Source organism: Corythoichthys intestinalis, chromosome 5 (assembly GCF_030265065.1).
Source record: "Corythoichthys intestinalis isolate RoL2023-P3 chromosome 5, ASM3026506v1, whole genome shotgun sequence".
In the NCBI taxonomy this organism is placed as follows: Eukaryota; Metazoa; Chordata; class Actinopteri; order Syngnathiformes; family Syngnathidae; genus Corythoichthys; species Corythoichthys intestinalis.
Genome location: NC_080399.1, coordinates 6,926,054 through 6,943,475, shown reverse-complemented (window position 1 = coordinate 6,943,475; position 17,422 = coordinate 6,926,054). Strand labels below are relative to the sequence as shown.

The 17,422-nt window shown below is 40.4% G+C and overlaps 1 protein-coding gene across 1 annotated transcript in view; it reads left to right on the top strand.

Annotated features, from left to right (window-relative positions):
• Positions 1-17,422, top strand: part of LOC130916483 (endosome/lysosome-associated apoptosis and autophagy regulator family member 2-like) — a 58,843-nt gene that overhangs the window by 33,348 nt on the left and 8,073 nt on the right. The window contains exons 11-20 of the mRNA XM_057837248.1: positions 16-106; positions 183-285; positions 2,656-2,793; positions 2,857-3,120; positions 5,459-5,632; positions 5,711-5,897; positions 5,969-6,065; positions 9,509-9,610; positions 9,691-9,817; positions 9,888-10,066. Coding sequence (XP_057693231.1) covers positions 16-106; positions 183-285; positions 2,656-2,793; positions 2,857-3,120; positions 5,459-5,632; positions 5,711-5,897; positions 5,969-6,065; positions 9,509-9,610; positions 9,691-9,817; positions 9,888-10,066 — 1,462 coding nt within the window. The remainder of the gene's footprint in view (positions 1-15; positions 107-182; positions 286-2,655; positions 2,794-2,856; positions 3,121-5,458; positions 5,633-5,710; positions 5,898-5,968; positions 6,066-9,508; positions 9,611-9,690; positions 9,818-9,887; positions 10,067-17,422) is intronic.

Genomic DNA, 17,422 nt, shown 5'->3' with positions numbered 1-17,422 from the left:
GTTCCCGCCTTTTAGGATGGGAGGTAGCACGCGATCACATCCGGAGCGGTGCTGGAAGCTCCGATAACGACTACCTCATCCTCAGCATCCACATTCCGGGCTTCAAGTGAGCGTGGCGTCCTTATCGTTCATTGTCATGTCTCCATTCGTCTTAATGCCGTCCTTCCTTCGTCTTCCGCCAGGCTGCCGACATCAATATCCGGTCACCCGGGAACAGAATTTGGCCGGATAACCTTCGAGTTTGAGACCGTGTGCACTGGTGACTGTGAGTTCTACTTTATGATGGTAAGGGGAAACTGTAACCTGGCACGCCTGATTGATTGTTCAATATACAGGTAGTCCCCGGGTTATGAACAACTTCCGATCCTACGCTGGCGACGTAACGACCCAACTACCCAAATAAATATATTATACGACATATCAATAAATGAAATAAAAAATGAGATCGATAGATATTACTTCCCTCTGGTAACACCGATCACACCATATTTCTTCTTACAACTGACATTTCTTAATTTGTCACCGTCAAACTATGAACACAAAATTAGAAAATAAAATACAATAATGACAAAAAACTTTTTTCATATTTTACGTTCAGTACGTCAGCTTGCATCGTCGCAGTGTTTGGGTCGTGTCACTCATGTGAGGAGTTTAGGATGTGTCTCAAACTGGGCTGCGCTCCATCTTTCTTGTTTTGAAACACGGTGATATTTGTTTTCTTATCTTGGCAAGAGAGAATATGATACGTTGCTTTAGCCTTTAAAGGTCTGTGCTCAGTGATCATCAGACACTAAATGTAACTCCTAGCATTAGCGTAGCAATCACGCTCACGTTGGCATTAGCTCCAGAATGGCGAGCGTCCTCTTAAAACACTGGCCAGTCTAAAGCAGAGCCACTCGGGTTTTCTGGTCAATATGTCGAGAAGATATTAACCATTTTAGTGCTGCAACGATTAATTGATTGACTCGAGTATTCGATTAGAAAAAAAAAAAAAATTGAATTAAATTTTGCTGCCTCGAGTATTCGTTTAATTAAAGTGGCGTTGTATTGGTTTGTTTTGAAAGTGTTTGCATTTAGTTATATTGATTTGGGTGGATACACTGCCCTCTAGTCTGCTGCTCCCCGTTAAGACCAACATAAGCTAAGTTTTTGTTTGAGCTAATGTTTTTTTTAATGCATCCGTAATTTAGTTTATAGGTATATTTAGCCATTTTACGTGAAAATATGTGTCTAAACTATTTAAGAGCATTGTAAAAAAAACGTTGACATTTTATAGCATTTAAACTAGCGGACTTTTGCCATGCAAGTCAGTCAATTTTTCATTTGTTGGACATATATCCTCATTTATTATTTTTTTTATACCGTTTGAGGCTCAGGTCAGGTATTTTAATTATTTATGTTCCTTTCGATTACTCGAATATTCGAACTGACTAGTTCATTAATTAATTGACTAATAAAATAATCGATAGCTGCAGGCCTAAACCATTTACACTCCGCGCTGTACAATCAAGGACGGTGGCGTCCTCTTGATGTCTGTGGGCCATAACATCTGTTGTACTCATAATAGAGATGTTATTTTTGCACAGTATTTAGACCAATAATAATGCTTTCATTCAACACCAGATGGCAGCACTGTCGCAATAAGTTTCCTGAGCTGACTTGAAGTTAGTGAGTTGAAGTTCGCGTCAGTGGCTGCCATCTTGCCTTCCTGATGTTTCATATCACGTCTCTGCTGGAATAATCAATTTTCTTCTCAATTACATCGACAAAATGGCATCACAATGACAAGGAAGGGGTAGAAGAGGTGTAGAACACCAGTAGACACACTCCTATATAAATGGAATGTTGTCAGTGTGTGTGTGTGTTCGTTCCCAACGGAGTCAGAAACGTCTTGATTGATTTCTATGAAATTTAATTTACACATATCCAATATAAGCATTTGAGAGTCTTCTTAGGTAGGTTTTTGTTGGGTCTAAAACTCGTTCTTTAACTTAGTTATTTACCCAAGGCAAGCTGACAAAAAGCAGGGCACGGTGAGACAGAGTCAGAGAGTTGACATTTTTCAACCTGCAGGTTGGGAGAGCCAGGAGACATGCTCCGCGACCAATGTCTCATTGAAGTCTCTCTCCGAACTCCCCCACGCTGCTTTTATTGAGGGCTTGTTGCTGGGCGGAATACAGTTACAACACTGTTGTCCAGCGTGGCAGTATTCTAGTCATTGATTGAACAATCACACTCTTGATTGAATTAACAGTCACACTCTTGATTGACTTAACAGTCACACTCTTGAGCAGGCAAGATATCTTTGTTTTGAACACACATTTGCACTCAAAGTACTGTAGCTTGGTGGAAAAGTACTGAGACGTTGTGTGATGAATCAACATATGTGTGTATCTATTTATCAGCAGAATGTGAGCAATTGCCGGTAAGCACGTGATTATGGGCTAAAACTGTATTCTTCATAATAGCTTGGGAGTGCGCGTATAAAAGTTGTGGGGGAGCAAACTGGCACAATATATTTGGCATATAAAAACAAGCTTATCTTACAGTTTTGTAGCAAAGTGCCCCTGATAAGTATCACAAATCATGAAATTAATTCATGAAATACATTTATTTAAGTCTAAGTTCACTCATTTAATATTTTCCCCCTTATAGGATTTGAACCGGAGGAGCACCACAGTGGTGCAGTCATGGGAGAAGAGCAAAACAAGACAGACATTCACACACGTCATGACCACCAACGCCTCTGTTTCATACACATGGGCTTTCCAGAGGACTAATCAGCCCAGTGAGGTAAGTCTGATGTTCTTCTGCCCATTTACACCAGTACGACGTACACCTCTGTCTGTGGCGTAGATCCGTCGCTACCTCAACGACGTGGCACGCATCTACTCCATCTCTGTGAGCAACGCGTTGGACGGGGTGTCGTCCGAATGCCGGGCGTGCGCCCTCGGCGCTCAGCCGTCCGGTTCGGCGTGCGTGCCGTGCCCGGCGGGTCACTACATCGAACCGCAGAGCAGCCGCTGCACCGAGTGTCCGTCCAACACCTACCTGGTTTCGCAATCCACGCCGGGACCGGACGCCTGCAAGCCTTGCGGACCTGCCAGCCAGAGCAGCAAGGTCTGTTGGGAATAGGGTTACCACGATGACTTGACAACTTTAACAATTGTAAAAGTCAATTTACAATTATTTTGATAATCGATTATTCCTCAACTCATTGGCGGCGATAGACACAGTCCCCAGTCAAATTGGATTAGACGTCTATCGCAGTCAATGACAGTTAGATTACCTCCAAACTAAGATTTGTTAACAGAGGGAAAGACCCTAATCACTCATTAAATGAATAACATTTACAAAAAGGAATTGTAAACTCATCACATACAGTGGGGTAAATAAGTATTAATCAACCACCACTTGTGCAGGTTCTCCTGCTTGGAAAGATTACAGAGGCCTGTAATTGTCAACATGGGTAAACCTCAACCATGAGAGACAGAATGTGGAAACAAAAACAGAAAATCACATTGTTTGATTTTTAAAGAATTTATTTCCAAATTAGAGTGGAAAATAAGTATTTGGTCACCTACAAACAAGCAAGATTTCTGGCTGTCAAAGAGGTCTAACTACTTCTAACGAGGCTCCACTCGTTACCTGTATTAATGGCACCTGTTTTAGCTCATTATCGGCATAAAAGATACCTGTCCACAAGCTCAGTCAGTCACACTCCAAACTCCACTATGGCCAAGACCAAAGGGCTGTCGAAGGACACCAGAGACAAAATTGTAGACCTGCATCAGGCTGGGAAGACTGGATTTGCAATAGGTAAAACGCTTGGTGTAAAGAAATCAACTGTGGGAGCAATTATTAGAAAATGGAAGACATACAAGACCGCTGATAATCTCCCTCGATCTGGGGCTCCATGTAAGATCTCACCCCGTGGCATCAAAATGATAACAAGAACGGTGAGCAAAAATCCCAGAACCACACGAGGGGACCTAGTGAATGACCTACACAGAGCTGGGACCACAGTAACAAAGGCTACTATCAGTAACACAATGTGCCACCAGGGACTCAAATCCTGCACTGCCAGACGTGTCCCCCTGATGAAGAAAGTACACGTCCAGGCCCGTCTGCGGTTCGCTTGAGAGCATTTGGATGATCCAGCAGAGGACTGCGAGAATGTGTTATGGTCAGATGAAACCAAAATAGAACTTTGTGGTAGAAACACAGGTTCTCATGTTTGGAGGAGAAAGAATACTGAATTGCATCCGAAGAATACCATACCCACTGTGAAGCATGGGGGTGTAAACATCATGCTTTGGGGCTCTTTTTACTGCAAAGGGACCAGGACGACTGATTTGTGTAAAGCAAAGAATGAATGGGGCCATGTATCGAGAGATTTTGAGTGAAAATCTTCCATCAGCAAGGGCATTGAAGGGCTCAGTAGTCATTGCTGGATAAAACGCCTAGTAGCGCTGATCCCTAATGTGCTCCAATACAGCCTGTATCATACATTTATTTTGAACACTGCAAAAATTCAAAATCCTATCAGGACTTACAGTTTAGACTAACTTAAAACTTATCTAGAACTTAAAAATGGCTTGACACAAATAGAAATTCAATTGAAACACGTGGGAAACAATCCTAACTTTTAAGTGATGTGTGTTATCAAGCGTAATGGCATTTTTAGGTATATATATATATGTGTATATATATATATATATATATATATATACATATTTAATAAGATCTAAAGGTTTTTTGAGTGAAAGCAGTGAATTAGTCTTTTTTTTTTTTTTTTTTTTTTTAATTCTAGTTACATCTGAGATGCAATTGTTGGCTGTTTTCAACAATATACATTAAAAATAAAGACATTGATTGACTGAAAATGGTTCAAGATTAGATGAAATGTCTTGTTTTCTCATGTATATTTATAATTGCTCTTCACCTAAAAATATATTTGTTTTATCCGATCACTCGATTACTAAAATATTCGATAGCCGCAGCCCTACTATTGTATTTGAATGTCTTACAATAGCCTGTCCGTATTTGTATGGCTTCGTTGCCCCCTCGTGGCTTTTTGGGGTAACTAGTGTAAACCTGATTTGTTTGTGAATTATTCCTTTAATTACTGACATTTTGCCTTATTTCACTTTATATTATTTTTGCACTTTTTCTATAACTTCTGTTGAAGCTCTCTTATTTTTCCGCAGAATGTATATTTTATTTGGAAAATCTTTAAGTCACATTATTATTAAATCATACAATGGGGCATCACAATAGAATTTACCATATTATGTTAAGTCCACAACTGCATAATCAGTATTGGTTCGATATTGGATTTAGGACAACATTGGGTTATCGGTTAAAAAGTCATTATGGCACAATTCTACAGACAATGGTTTGTAGTAGCCCTAGTTGGGAAGCTGTTATCTCTTTACATCATGATGTCCCATTCCAGGACCACCGCTCATGCTACAGCGACTGTCACTTCGCGTACTGGGACGGCAACGTCACCATGACTTTTGACTTCAGCCCGCTGGGCTCAGTGGGAACACTGATGAACGGGCCGAGTTTCACCTCCAAAGGAACCAAGTACTTCCACCAGTTTAACATCAGCTTGTGTGGAGGACCGGTGAGAATTCATCGTGTTTTTCATCATTTCTTAAAATTCCCATGCATCTTAATATCCTCTATGTTCCCCTTTGTGAAGGATAAGCTGGCGTCATGCGAAGATAACGTGACCGACTTGTCCGTGGGCGATTCTCCGAGCGAGCGTAGCGAGGGGTCCACCGCCGTCAAGACCTTCATCTGCCAATCCACCGTAATCCCAGCTAGCGGACGTGGCTTCAACACGGCGCTCACCTCGCAGTCCATTAACCTGGCTGACACCTTTCTCGGTGAGCAGTTGCATTTAAAATGTAATCTAACACGTGAAGTACGTGCTGAAACCTGATGTGGTGTTGAACAGGCGCGACTGTTAAGACGACACTTGCTGGAATTCGGGCAAAACCGGATCTTTATCCTCGCAAATCCAGCAAAGTGCCAGATGTCAACTTCTACTTCAGGTAGGCCACATTTCTATACTCGACTAATGGGCGATCATTGACGACAATAGAAGTCCATTTTGACTGGGAGGGATGACAGCGATCATTCAATCGCTATTCTTTGTTTTTATAAGCGGCGGAAAACACTCAGGTGACTTCAAGTTCCGCTCTGAGACCCCCAATTTGGCCAACTTTCAAAATTGTCCGATATGCATGTGTGATACATCATTGGAAAGTTTAAAATCTACATTTTCTGGGGGAAGAAAAATTTTGAGCAGGAAGGCATTTTTAGAAAAAATAGGGGTGTCAAACGATTAAAATTTTTAATTGAGTTAATTACAGCTTAAGAATTAATTAATCGTAATTAATCGCAATTCAAACCATCTATAAAAGATGCCATATTTTTCTGTAAATTATTGTTGGAATGGAAAGATGAGACACAAGATGGATATATACATTCAACATACGGTACGTAAGTACTGTATTTGTTTATTATAACAATAAATCAACAAGATGGCATTACCATTATTAACTTTGTTATAGCGATCCATGGATAGAAAGACTTGTAGTTCGTAAAAGATAAATGTTTGTACGAGTTCTAGAAATTTTATATTAAAACCCCTCTTAATGTTTTCGTTTTAATACAATTTGTAAAATTTTCAATCAAAAAAATAAACTAGTAGCCCGCCATTGTTGATGCCAATAATTACTTACACAATGCTCATGGGTGCTGAAGCCTATAAAGTCAGTCGCACCCAAGGGCCACCAGAGGGCAGCAAAACTCCAAAAAACCACAACAAGTACACATTTCACTGTGCTGTCATTTTAATGTTTGAGCAAGGCATGTGCGTTAATTGCGTCAAATATTTTAACGTGATTAATTAAAAAAAAAAAAAATTACCGCCCTTTAACGCAATAATTTTGACAGCCCTTAAAAAATATATTTTTTAAACAGCAAAACCCTATCTGGAGGGAGAGCACGCGAGAACAGAATTACAGACGCCATGACTTTAACGAGATATTATCGAGAACTTACTTTGTTTCAATCCAAAAACTCCATGTAGCATGTTTCACTGAGTGTCAAGAGACAGCTGTGAATGGCCACAGCTGGATTTTGGGGGGATTTTATGGGTGAAACATGGTAATATAACAAGGGTCGCGATGTAGAAATCGCAGACATCAAGGAGTGGTCGAGATTTTTTTTCATATATTTACCCTTTTAAATGTTTTTTCCAACTTTTTTTTGTATGGATCAATTATCATCTAACATACCGGAGAAAATGCGACAGTAACAAAAAAAATACAATTAAGCGATAGTTATGAGGTAGATATCCGTGACTTTTTTACAGACGCCATTTTTTTCACTGTGACCTAATTTGTTTAAAAAGTTTAAAATAGGTGAGTAAATAATATTTTAACGTCGTTTATTATTATTTTTTTTTTAAATCGAAATATGAGACATCAATGAATGATTCTAAGCTAAAAATGGCAGACATTTTGAATAATAAATATAATTAATTACCTTTGTTTTATTGGTGGGTTGAAACAAAAGCGGTTGCGTGACGTCTGTAAACCGGGGTTTTCAGGGTAAAACGGACAAATTAAAAATAGTTTGGGGGCTTAATGTGCCATGAATCTGCTATGGCAGCATACAGACATATTGTTCTATCAAACACAAAAGTTGTTTTAGCTTAAAATACAGCATTTTTTTAAAAAGACGAGTGCAAGAGCCGAAACTGCTTTTTCAGTCTTGTCTGTGTTTTCCGCCGTACGTATATATTGCTAGGAATTAATTGTAAATTAACCAGACAATGCGATTTATGGAGAAATTGCGATGGTAGCTTTGCTGTTATGGTTGGTATGTCGCATCACTTCGGCTAGGTTCTTACCACAAGTTTTAATGCACAAATCCAATTTTTTCGTGTTTTTCTGACTCGAATGAGGCATTAACTTCATGGTTTGAACGAGACAGGTCGCATAAAAGTGGACCCTTTCAAATATCATCGAGGTCACTTTTGTATGTGGTTAAAAACCGATCCGGGCCACATTTTCCCAGGATTTGGCTGCGGTCTCAACTGTTAGGTCTCCCAAATCTGAATTCGTGCAGCAATTACGTCAGCAAAGAGCGAGAGGCATGCAGAACGGATTCAACTATAGCCTAGCCTGAACTCTGCTTTTTGCCAAGAGGTGGACTTGACAACAGTCATAAAAAAATAAAATAAAATGGGGAATGAGGGGGGGTCAAGCCTGCTTGGTTTTCTTTCTGATGAGCAGTACTGTATTTCAGTATTGTTTACATGGCTGTAAGTCGGGGCAAACTGACGGTACAGTAGTATGAAAAAGTATCTGAACCTTTTGGAATTTATCATATTTCTGCATAAAATCACCATCAATTGTAAAAATCACACAGATGAAAATACAGTGTCTGCTTTAACTAAAACCACCCAAACATTTATAGGTTTTCATATTTTTATGAGGATAGCATGCAAACAATGACAGAAGGGGAAAAAATACGTGAGTCTTCTGCCTAAGGAGACATAACCCTTAAATACCTGCATCATGAAGCAATTATCATAGAATCCCAAAATTTGAAAAATAAGGTCCTAATGAAACCTTTTTTTTCAAATTTGTAAAAAGAAAAGTCAAAATGAATATGTGTAATAAGAGCTAATATCAGTAACCCTTGCTAAATCCAGTTTCTTTTTCTCATGGAACCTGCAAATGCATGTGTTGATTTGCATTTTTTTTTTTTTTTTCCAAAAAAAAAAGTCAAAATTCTGAATTAGTCTCAAAATCATGAAGTTTTAGGTGTATAAAATGTGATACATTTGGCAATAAAGTAGGGCTGTCAAACGATTAAAATTTTTAATCGAGTTAATCACAGCTTAAAAATAATCGTTATGAATCGCAATTCAAACCATCTATAAAATATGCCATATTTTTCTGTAAATTATTGCTGGAATGGAAAGATAAGACACAAGACGAATATATACATTCAACATACTGTACATAAGTACTTTATTATAACAATAAATCAACAAGATGGCATTAACATTATTAACATCGTGTTAAAGCGATCCATGGATAGAAAGACATGTAGTTCTTAAAAGATAAATATTAGTACAAGTTATAGAAATTGTATATTAGAACCCCTATCAATTTTATTTTTATTTTTTCATTTATTGTTATTATTATTATTATTTATTTATTTTTGTTTTAATTAAAAAAAAATAATAATACAATAACACTTTTATTGTTGACTTTTTTTTCTTTTATAGCATTTACTCATTGCATGCCATTGATGGCGATAGACATCCAATTCATTTAAACCGGCAAATTGGTTCTGAATGCTCATCTTTCAATGCCGTTGTCCAATGCTGCCAGACAAAATGGATTGGACATCTAGTAACATCAACGGCAGCCAATGTGTGCCTTATTAAGTGCTCACCGTCCTTGTTCCCCAGGTCTTTAGAACCCACCGCCTCTTGTGAATCGGGACGTAGCACAGTAGTCTCGGTGCGTTGCGACCCTGACAAAAGCGCCAAAGGAAAACTCTCCGTGCCCAGGTAACCACGTCGCCGTCACTGTTTGCCACAGTTACACTTGCCGCGATTTTACCTCAAATGTCCTACCACATTTTTTGCAGTTCTTGTCCCGCTGGAACATGCGACGGCTGTACTTTTCATTTCCTGTGGGAGAGCTCCGGCGCGTGTCCCACATGCACCGAGAGGGACTACCACCGTATAGAGGGAGCTTGCAAGGCGGGACAAGCGGTTTGTGGAAAACCTCCAGGCTTTTGTTCTTGCTCTTATTTGATACTCAGTGATGCGTGTTTGTTTTCAGGAACTCTTGTACGTGTGGACCGAGCCAAAGCTTTGCATAGGAGGCGTCAGTTTGCCTCAAAAGGAGATGATGCCGTGTGAGGGGATGGACTTCTGGGTGCGACTTGGCGTGGGTTTGGGCACCTTCACGGCCGTGCTGCTCATCTCGCTCACCTGCTACTTCTGGAAGAAGAACAAGCGGTATTTAATTAAAAAAAAAAAAAAATCATAGACTTCATAATGATATTGACGGGATACGGGGCCGATTAATAGGGGGCCTATCTCAGTCAAAGCTGACCAGGTGGAAACACAGACAAAGAATTTTTACGTTGAAAATTCTTGTGAATAAAATGCTTAAATCCCTGAATTAGATATGGACGTAAAACTTTCTTGGTTAAAGGCAAAAAAATAAAACAGAGGAGCTAGCATTTAAATTTACATACAGTGCCTTGCAAAAGTATTCGGCCCCCTTGAACCTTGCAACCTTTCGCCACATTTCAGGCTTCAAACATAAAGATATAAAATTTTAATTTTTTGTCAAGAATCAACAACAAGTGGGACACAATCGTGAAGTGGAACAAAATTTATTGGATAATTTAAACTTTTTTAACAAAAAACTGAAAAGTGGGGCGTGCAATATTATTCGGCCCCCTTGCGTTAATACTTTGTAGCGCCACCTTTTGCTCCAACTACAGCTGCAAGTCGCTTGGGGTATGTTTCTATCAGTTTTGCACATCGAGAGACTGACATTCTTGCCCATTCTTCCTTGCAAAACAGCCCGAGCTCAGTGAGGTTGGATGGAGAGTGTTTGTGAACAGCAGTCTTCAGCTCTTTCCACAGATTCTCGATTGGATTCAGGTCTGGACTTTGACTTGGCCATTCTAACATCTGGATACGTTTATTTTTGAACCATTCCATTGTAGATTTGACCTTATGTTTTGGATCATTGTCCTGTTGGAAGATAAATCTCTGTCCCAGTCTCAGGTCTTGTGCAGATACCAACAGGTTTTCTTCCAGAATGTTCCTGTATTTGGCTGCATCCATCTTCCCGTCAATTTTAACCATCTTCCCTGTCCCTGCTGAAGAAAAGCAGGTCCAAACCATGATGCTGCCACCACCATGTTTGACAGTGGGGATGGTGTGTTCAGGGTGATGAGCTGTGTTGCTTTTACGCCAAACATATCGTTTTGCATTGTGGCCAAAAAGTTCAATTTTGGTTTCATCTGACCAGAGCACCTTCTTCCACATGTTTGGTGTGTCTCCCAGGTGGCTTGTGGCAAACTTTAAACGAGACTTTTTATGGATATCTTTGAGAAACGGCTTTCTTCTTGCCACTCTTCCATAAAGGCCAGATTTGTGCAGTGTACGACTGATTGTTGTCCTATGGACAGACTCTCCCACCTCAGCTGTAGATCTCTGCAGTTCATCCAGAGTGATCATGGGCCTCTTGGCTGCATCTCTGATCAGTTTTCTCCTTGTTTGAGAAGAAAGTTTGGAAGGACGGCCGGGTCTTGGTAGATTTGCAGTGGTCTGATGCTCCTTCCATTTCAATATGATGGCTTGCACAGTGCTCCTTGAGATGTTTAAAGCTTGGGAAATCTTTTTGTATCCAAATCCGGCTTTAAACTTCTCCACAACAGTATCTCGGACCTGCCTGGTGTGTTCCTTGGTTTTCATAATGCTCTCTGCACTTTAAACAGAACCCTGAGACTATCACAGAGCAGGTGCATTTATACGGAGACTTGATTACACACAGTTGGATTCTATTTATCATCATCGGTCATTTAGGACAACATTGGATCATTCAGAGATCCTCACTGAACTTCTGGAGTGAGTTTGCTGCACTGAAAATAAAGGGGAGGAATAATATTGCACGCCCCACTTTTCAGTTTTTTATTTGTTAAAAAAGTTTAAATTATCCAATAAATGTTGTTCCACTTCACGATTGTGTCCCACTTGTTGTTGATTCTTGACCAAAAAATTAAATTTCATATCTTTATGTTTGAAGCCTGAAATGTGGCGAAAGGTTGCAAGATTCAAGGGGGCCGAATACTTTTGCAAGGCACTGTAATGCTGCTAGTCTTTAAGCCACTGTGGCAGCGCCTTATCACAACAAAGAGCTTTTTACGTTGTAAGTTTTGGGAATAAATGCTTAAATCCCTGAAATCTTTATAGATACGGACGTAAAACAGTCTCCACTCTTGGTTAAAGGCAAAAAAACCGGACAGTTAGCATTTATTTTACGTAAATATGTTGAATATGCTGCTAGTCTTGAAGCCACTGTGGCGCTTCCTTATCACAACAAAGAGCTTTTTACGTTGAAAGTTTTGGGAATAAATGCTTAAATTTCTGAATTCTTTATAGATATGGACATAAAAGAGTCTCGATTCTTGGTTAAAAGCAAAAAAAAAAAAAACAGGCAGTTACCATTTATTTCACGTACCGTATTAAAGGGCGCATTCTAATTCTTATGCGCTATTTTTGTATTAAACACACACACAGGGCGCACCGGGTTATTGGGCGCGTGGGCGTGCATGCATGCACTCACGCTAAAACATACAGTAGCATTCACGCTAGCTTGCATGCTAGCATACACACGAACGTATTAAAAAAATAGGCAGCGGAAGGAAAAATGAGTTCAATTGTACTTTATTAAAGAATTTTAATAAGCACTCACATTTTTTTTCAATCCACAAAGCCATCAAAGTCTTCATCTTCTGTATCTGACATGAACAGCTGGGCTAGGTCTCCATCAAACACGCCAGGTTCCCCCTCATCGTTGTCCGAATCAGTCTCGTTGCCATGAGGATCCTCCTCGGAAATAATGCCGGCTTTGGCGAAAGCTCGAACAACAGTGCAAGCCTACACATTAGCCCAAGCATCCACAATCCATTCGCAAATTGTGGCGTAACTCGCCCGGCGTTGCCTTCCAGTCTTTGTTAAACTGTGTTCGCCATTCGTCATCCATTGCTTCCACGCCGCACGCAACTTGACTTTAAACGCCCTGTTTACACCGATGTCCAGCGGTTGTAGTTCCTTTGTCGAGCCTCCCGGAATGATGGCAAGCTCAGAGTTCATCAAGTGGACTTCGCTTTTCACAGCGGGTATGAGATGTGCACACATGGAGTCACAGATCAAGAGGGATGGTGAAACATGGAAAAAACCATCCGGTCGCTTCACGTAAACCTCCCTCCGCCACTGTCTCATTTTCTCCTCGTCCATCCAGCCCTTTTGATTGGCTTTCACGACAACTCCAGCAGGAAACTTTTCTTTAGGCAGCGTCTTTGTTAGGTCTAAACTTAATACTTGAACTAAGAAAACAACAAAAGACCTAGGAAGGGACGGAGGAAGAATCAGACTTGAGACGGAGATAAAATTTACACTGGTGGCCACCAGGGAGAAGGCTGATAGCGCAGCACGTTTGCTCACAACAAGCCTCCCTCAGCCTCCTTCCTGGGGGCCGCGTCTTTTATTGACAAGTGGGAGAGCATTCATTGCGCATGCGTGAGTTTCGTTTAGCTGTTATAGTATCATTTACTGAGAACAAAAACCATAATGAAACATTATGGTGACGTCTACTGAGAACAGAAACCAGATTGAAACATTATGGTGACGTCTACTGAAAACAGAAACCTTACTCTTTTCATTGTGTAAGCACTAAAGCACAAGCGAATAGACTGTTACATGACAAAACATAATCATAACACCTAGTTTTAAACACACATAATTGGTTTAATTATTGTAAATACTGTTAGTGTGCAAAAGCATTAAAGCACATCTTAGTCTTCTTTTTGAAAATCACCAGCAGTGGCAGTTTCTGTCCATTAGCATGGCCGCTAAGCACATTAAAAGAAGACTTCTCGTGCCCCGTTGTGCGTATACCGTGCTGGCCCCTTTCTTCTCCACGCTGTGGCTCACCGGGATGTCGAAAGTGAGTGGCACCTCGTCTATGTTCGTGATATGCTTCGGCTGGATGTGTTTGTCGGCAATCTTTTTGCTGCAGTAGGAGCGGAAGATGGTCAGCTTTTCCTTGTAATCAGCTGGAAGTTACTGCGCCAATGTAGTTCTTGTCCGGATGAAAAGATGACGCCGTTTCATGAATCGAAAGCACCACGACGGACCTCCTCGAAAATGTTCAATTTTCATCTCTTGCGCCAGCGTGTGTTCCTTCATTCGCATGGTGACTGTCGAGACGCTTCTCCCGGCTGCTCTTTGGTTGTGAATCCCCCTCTCAAGTTCGTCTTCCAGGTGAAGCCACTTCGCTTTATTTCCGCGGAAACTCAGCTTTGTTTTCCTGACTTGGCTTAGCTCATTTTCAAGCTTTCTCCACTTGCGAACCATTGACTCGTTGATGCTGAATTGTCTCGCCACGGCTCGATTTCCATGTTGCTTCGTGTAGCTGATAGCTTGGAGGCTGAACTGGGATTCATAAGTAGGGATGGGAATCGAAATCCGATTCCAATTCGGAACCGGTTCCGAGTGTTTCGAGGCCTCGACATCACAATGAAAAAGCCTTAACGATCCCTTTAACGATTCCTAAAGACGCGTATTGCGTCGTGACGTGTGTTGTTGTCCAGACGCATCAAACTAGCATGGCGCCAAGAACCACTCGCTCCAAAGTTTGACTACACTTCACCAGGAAAGAGTGTGAAAATGAAAGGTTACAACGGGTAAGCACGAGCATTGCAGCCATAAACATAACAATGACAGCACGTAGGTTCAAACGCTTGAAAGTGTGTCTTCACTTCATGAGGAAAAATTACAACAAAGCGGCTTGCAGTCATTGCAAGGTGGAGATAACTGCATCAGGAGGGAATACGACTGCGCTGTCCCCAATAACAAACAGGTTTGCATCAACGTAAATCAGCGATGATTAGCTGCTAATAACAGTAATAAGAAATGGTTAGCATTCGTTCGCTAGCATTAGCACATCGTTCAAACCACTGCACAACTGGATTTAAGTGTCCGATCGCGAGTGGAAACACAACAACAACAACAACAACACAAAAGATGATACATACAGGCGTTGCCTCTGTAGAAATTAACATTAACAAAGAACGTAGGCTCGTAGAAGTGTTTCCCTCTCTCACTAACTCGCTCACTCATATGGATGCGGCATTTCTTCTTTGGGTGTAAGCGCGCTCTTCTTCACGTGAGCGCGTTCTCCTTCGCGTGAGGAAGTGCAAGGGCGCCCCCGCTTGAGCGTGTAAGCGCCACAAAAACTAAAAGGCATGCAATTCAATGTAATGGTAAAATAATACACATTGACACAAACTGCGGCCCGCGGCCCAAATACGGCCCGCCTCCACATTTGGTCTGGCTATTTTGAATTTTTTTTTTTCTCAATCGTGTTATTTATTTCCTGGCCTTTTCCTTGAAGAATTCAGAGAGGGTTATTGTGGTTATTATCTATTTAATTAATAGTGTTTTTATTATTAATTATTATTATTATTATTATTATTATTATTATAAAGAATCCAGAAAGGGTTATTTGATTGTGGCTTTCTGAAAAACAATAACTTTTTACATTTATGCACTTCTGCAATCGTCACACTTTTTCTGTTACAAACTGACCCCGGCCCCTCATCAGAGAAGGGAAAAGTTATGTGGCCCTCACAGGAAAAAGTTTGGGGACCCCTGCTTTAACACATATTGCCAAAGACTGAACAACAACCTATCTGCCAATATATACCAATATTTTTTATTTCTATTAGATAAATGTTTCAGTAAAATGTTACACATTCTTGTGTATTTGCTACTTATTGTCACAGTTAACATTGAGGCTTTGGGCCTCTTTTGATCTTGTTGTGAGTTTGTAAGGTAACTTCTGATTAAACAAACTCGATGCCAATCAAAACGTTTGTTCTTCTTTTCCCCCAAATTAGAATCGATAAGAGAATCGATAAAGAATCGAATCGTTAAGCAATATCGATAATGGAATCGGTATCGTAAAAATCCTATCAATTCCCATCCCTATTCATAAGCATTTCTTTTCGTCGGAGTTGCCATTTTCGGGTGTCTTGATTCAAACAGAAGTTTATTTGCCCAACGCACGTAACTCAATTTTATATGGTACCTAATGGCGGCCCGCCCCCTATGATGAGCACCATTCACACCTAATGGTTTCACCAGATACACAAGAAGGGCTGAAACGGACGTAGTTCAGTCTCGCGGGCTGACTTCTCGAGAGCTCGGTGTGAATGCTTTTGGCGACGGCAACGCGCACGTCACGCGTTGTCACGTGTTGTTTCGCGGCCGGTGTGAATGCAGCTTAATGGTTCTCATGCTGCTTTCACTCACGCCTGCCTTCGGTACACACATTGGGCGCACCACCCATTTTGGAATTTTTTTTTGACTTTTAGGTGCGCCTTATGGTCGTGAAAATACGGTAAATATTGGGAATTATGACACCAATGCCGTAGCGGCTAATTTCCATTGATTTCTTTCACAACATTTCAAAATGCATGCATGGTACGAAAAATCTAATAATTATCTTGAATCCTCGAACAAACCACTCCTGAGAAAATCCTACCTGTTTGTATGCTGTACAGCTTTCGTACTTTTTCAACCTAAATCCGGTGTTGGATCGCTGCATGTGTTGAATAACTGCGACCGACTGAAGCAGTGTAGGACTGCCCCCTACTTGAAGGCGTGGCGCGGTGTCTGCGAATATGACCTATCAATATCATGATGACGTCTATGAAAAAAATCGAGTGTTTCTGTTCACAGGTTCAGGATCCAATTTATTAGGTACCCACTGTAAATTCTAGATGATTGTTACTTTTAGTCCTTTCATATACAGTCAATATTCATGGTATACTGAATACCGTATATCCTTGCGTATAGATTGCACCCCTAGGTTGTGGTGAAAGAAGTAGGTATTTTAGGTTAAGTATTGTATAAGTCACACCACAATATGGCAGATTTATAGGCACATTGTTGGGCCAATTTTCTATACCAATATAACTGAAACAAAATTTACTTCCTACATTTCATTGTGATTTAACTACAGATAGTTGCATAAACAGTACCTTATTGTACCTCACAGTATCTTATTTATTACTTTGTTAATAAGACGTGTTCTGTCCTCACTAAACGTGAAGTGGCTCTCTTAGCAAATCGCTCACACGTGACAAACACTGTAGCTGTAAAATGAATTACCAATGCATACACAAACGTATATATGCTGAAACAATTTAGAGCCCGAGAGTTTGTTCCTCAGTCATAAAGCGGCAGTCTAGCCAGACCGAACGCTGCCACCAGTGTATCCTTCATCATTAAATAAAATACAAACTTTTGGACTTTTTGGATACTTACCGTAATTTTCGGACTGTTTGGCTTACTTTGGCTTATTTGTTGATTTATTTGGGTTAATGGTAGGCCTGAACGATATTGGAAAAAACTATTGTCGCGATTTTTTTTAGGTTTGCAATATATTGCGATATTATATTGCGATATTAAAAAAAAAAAGATCTATCTTTTTTAAAGAAATTTTCACTAAATGACTTGAATAGCTGTTTGGAAATACTTTACATAACACACCGTGACCACAGTGTA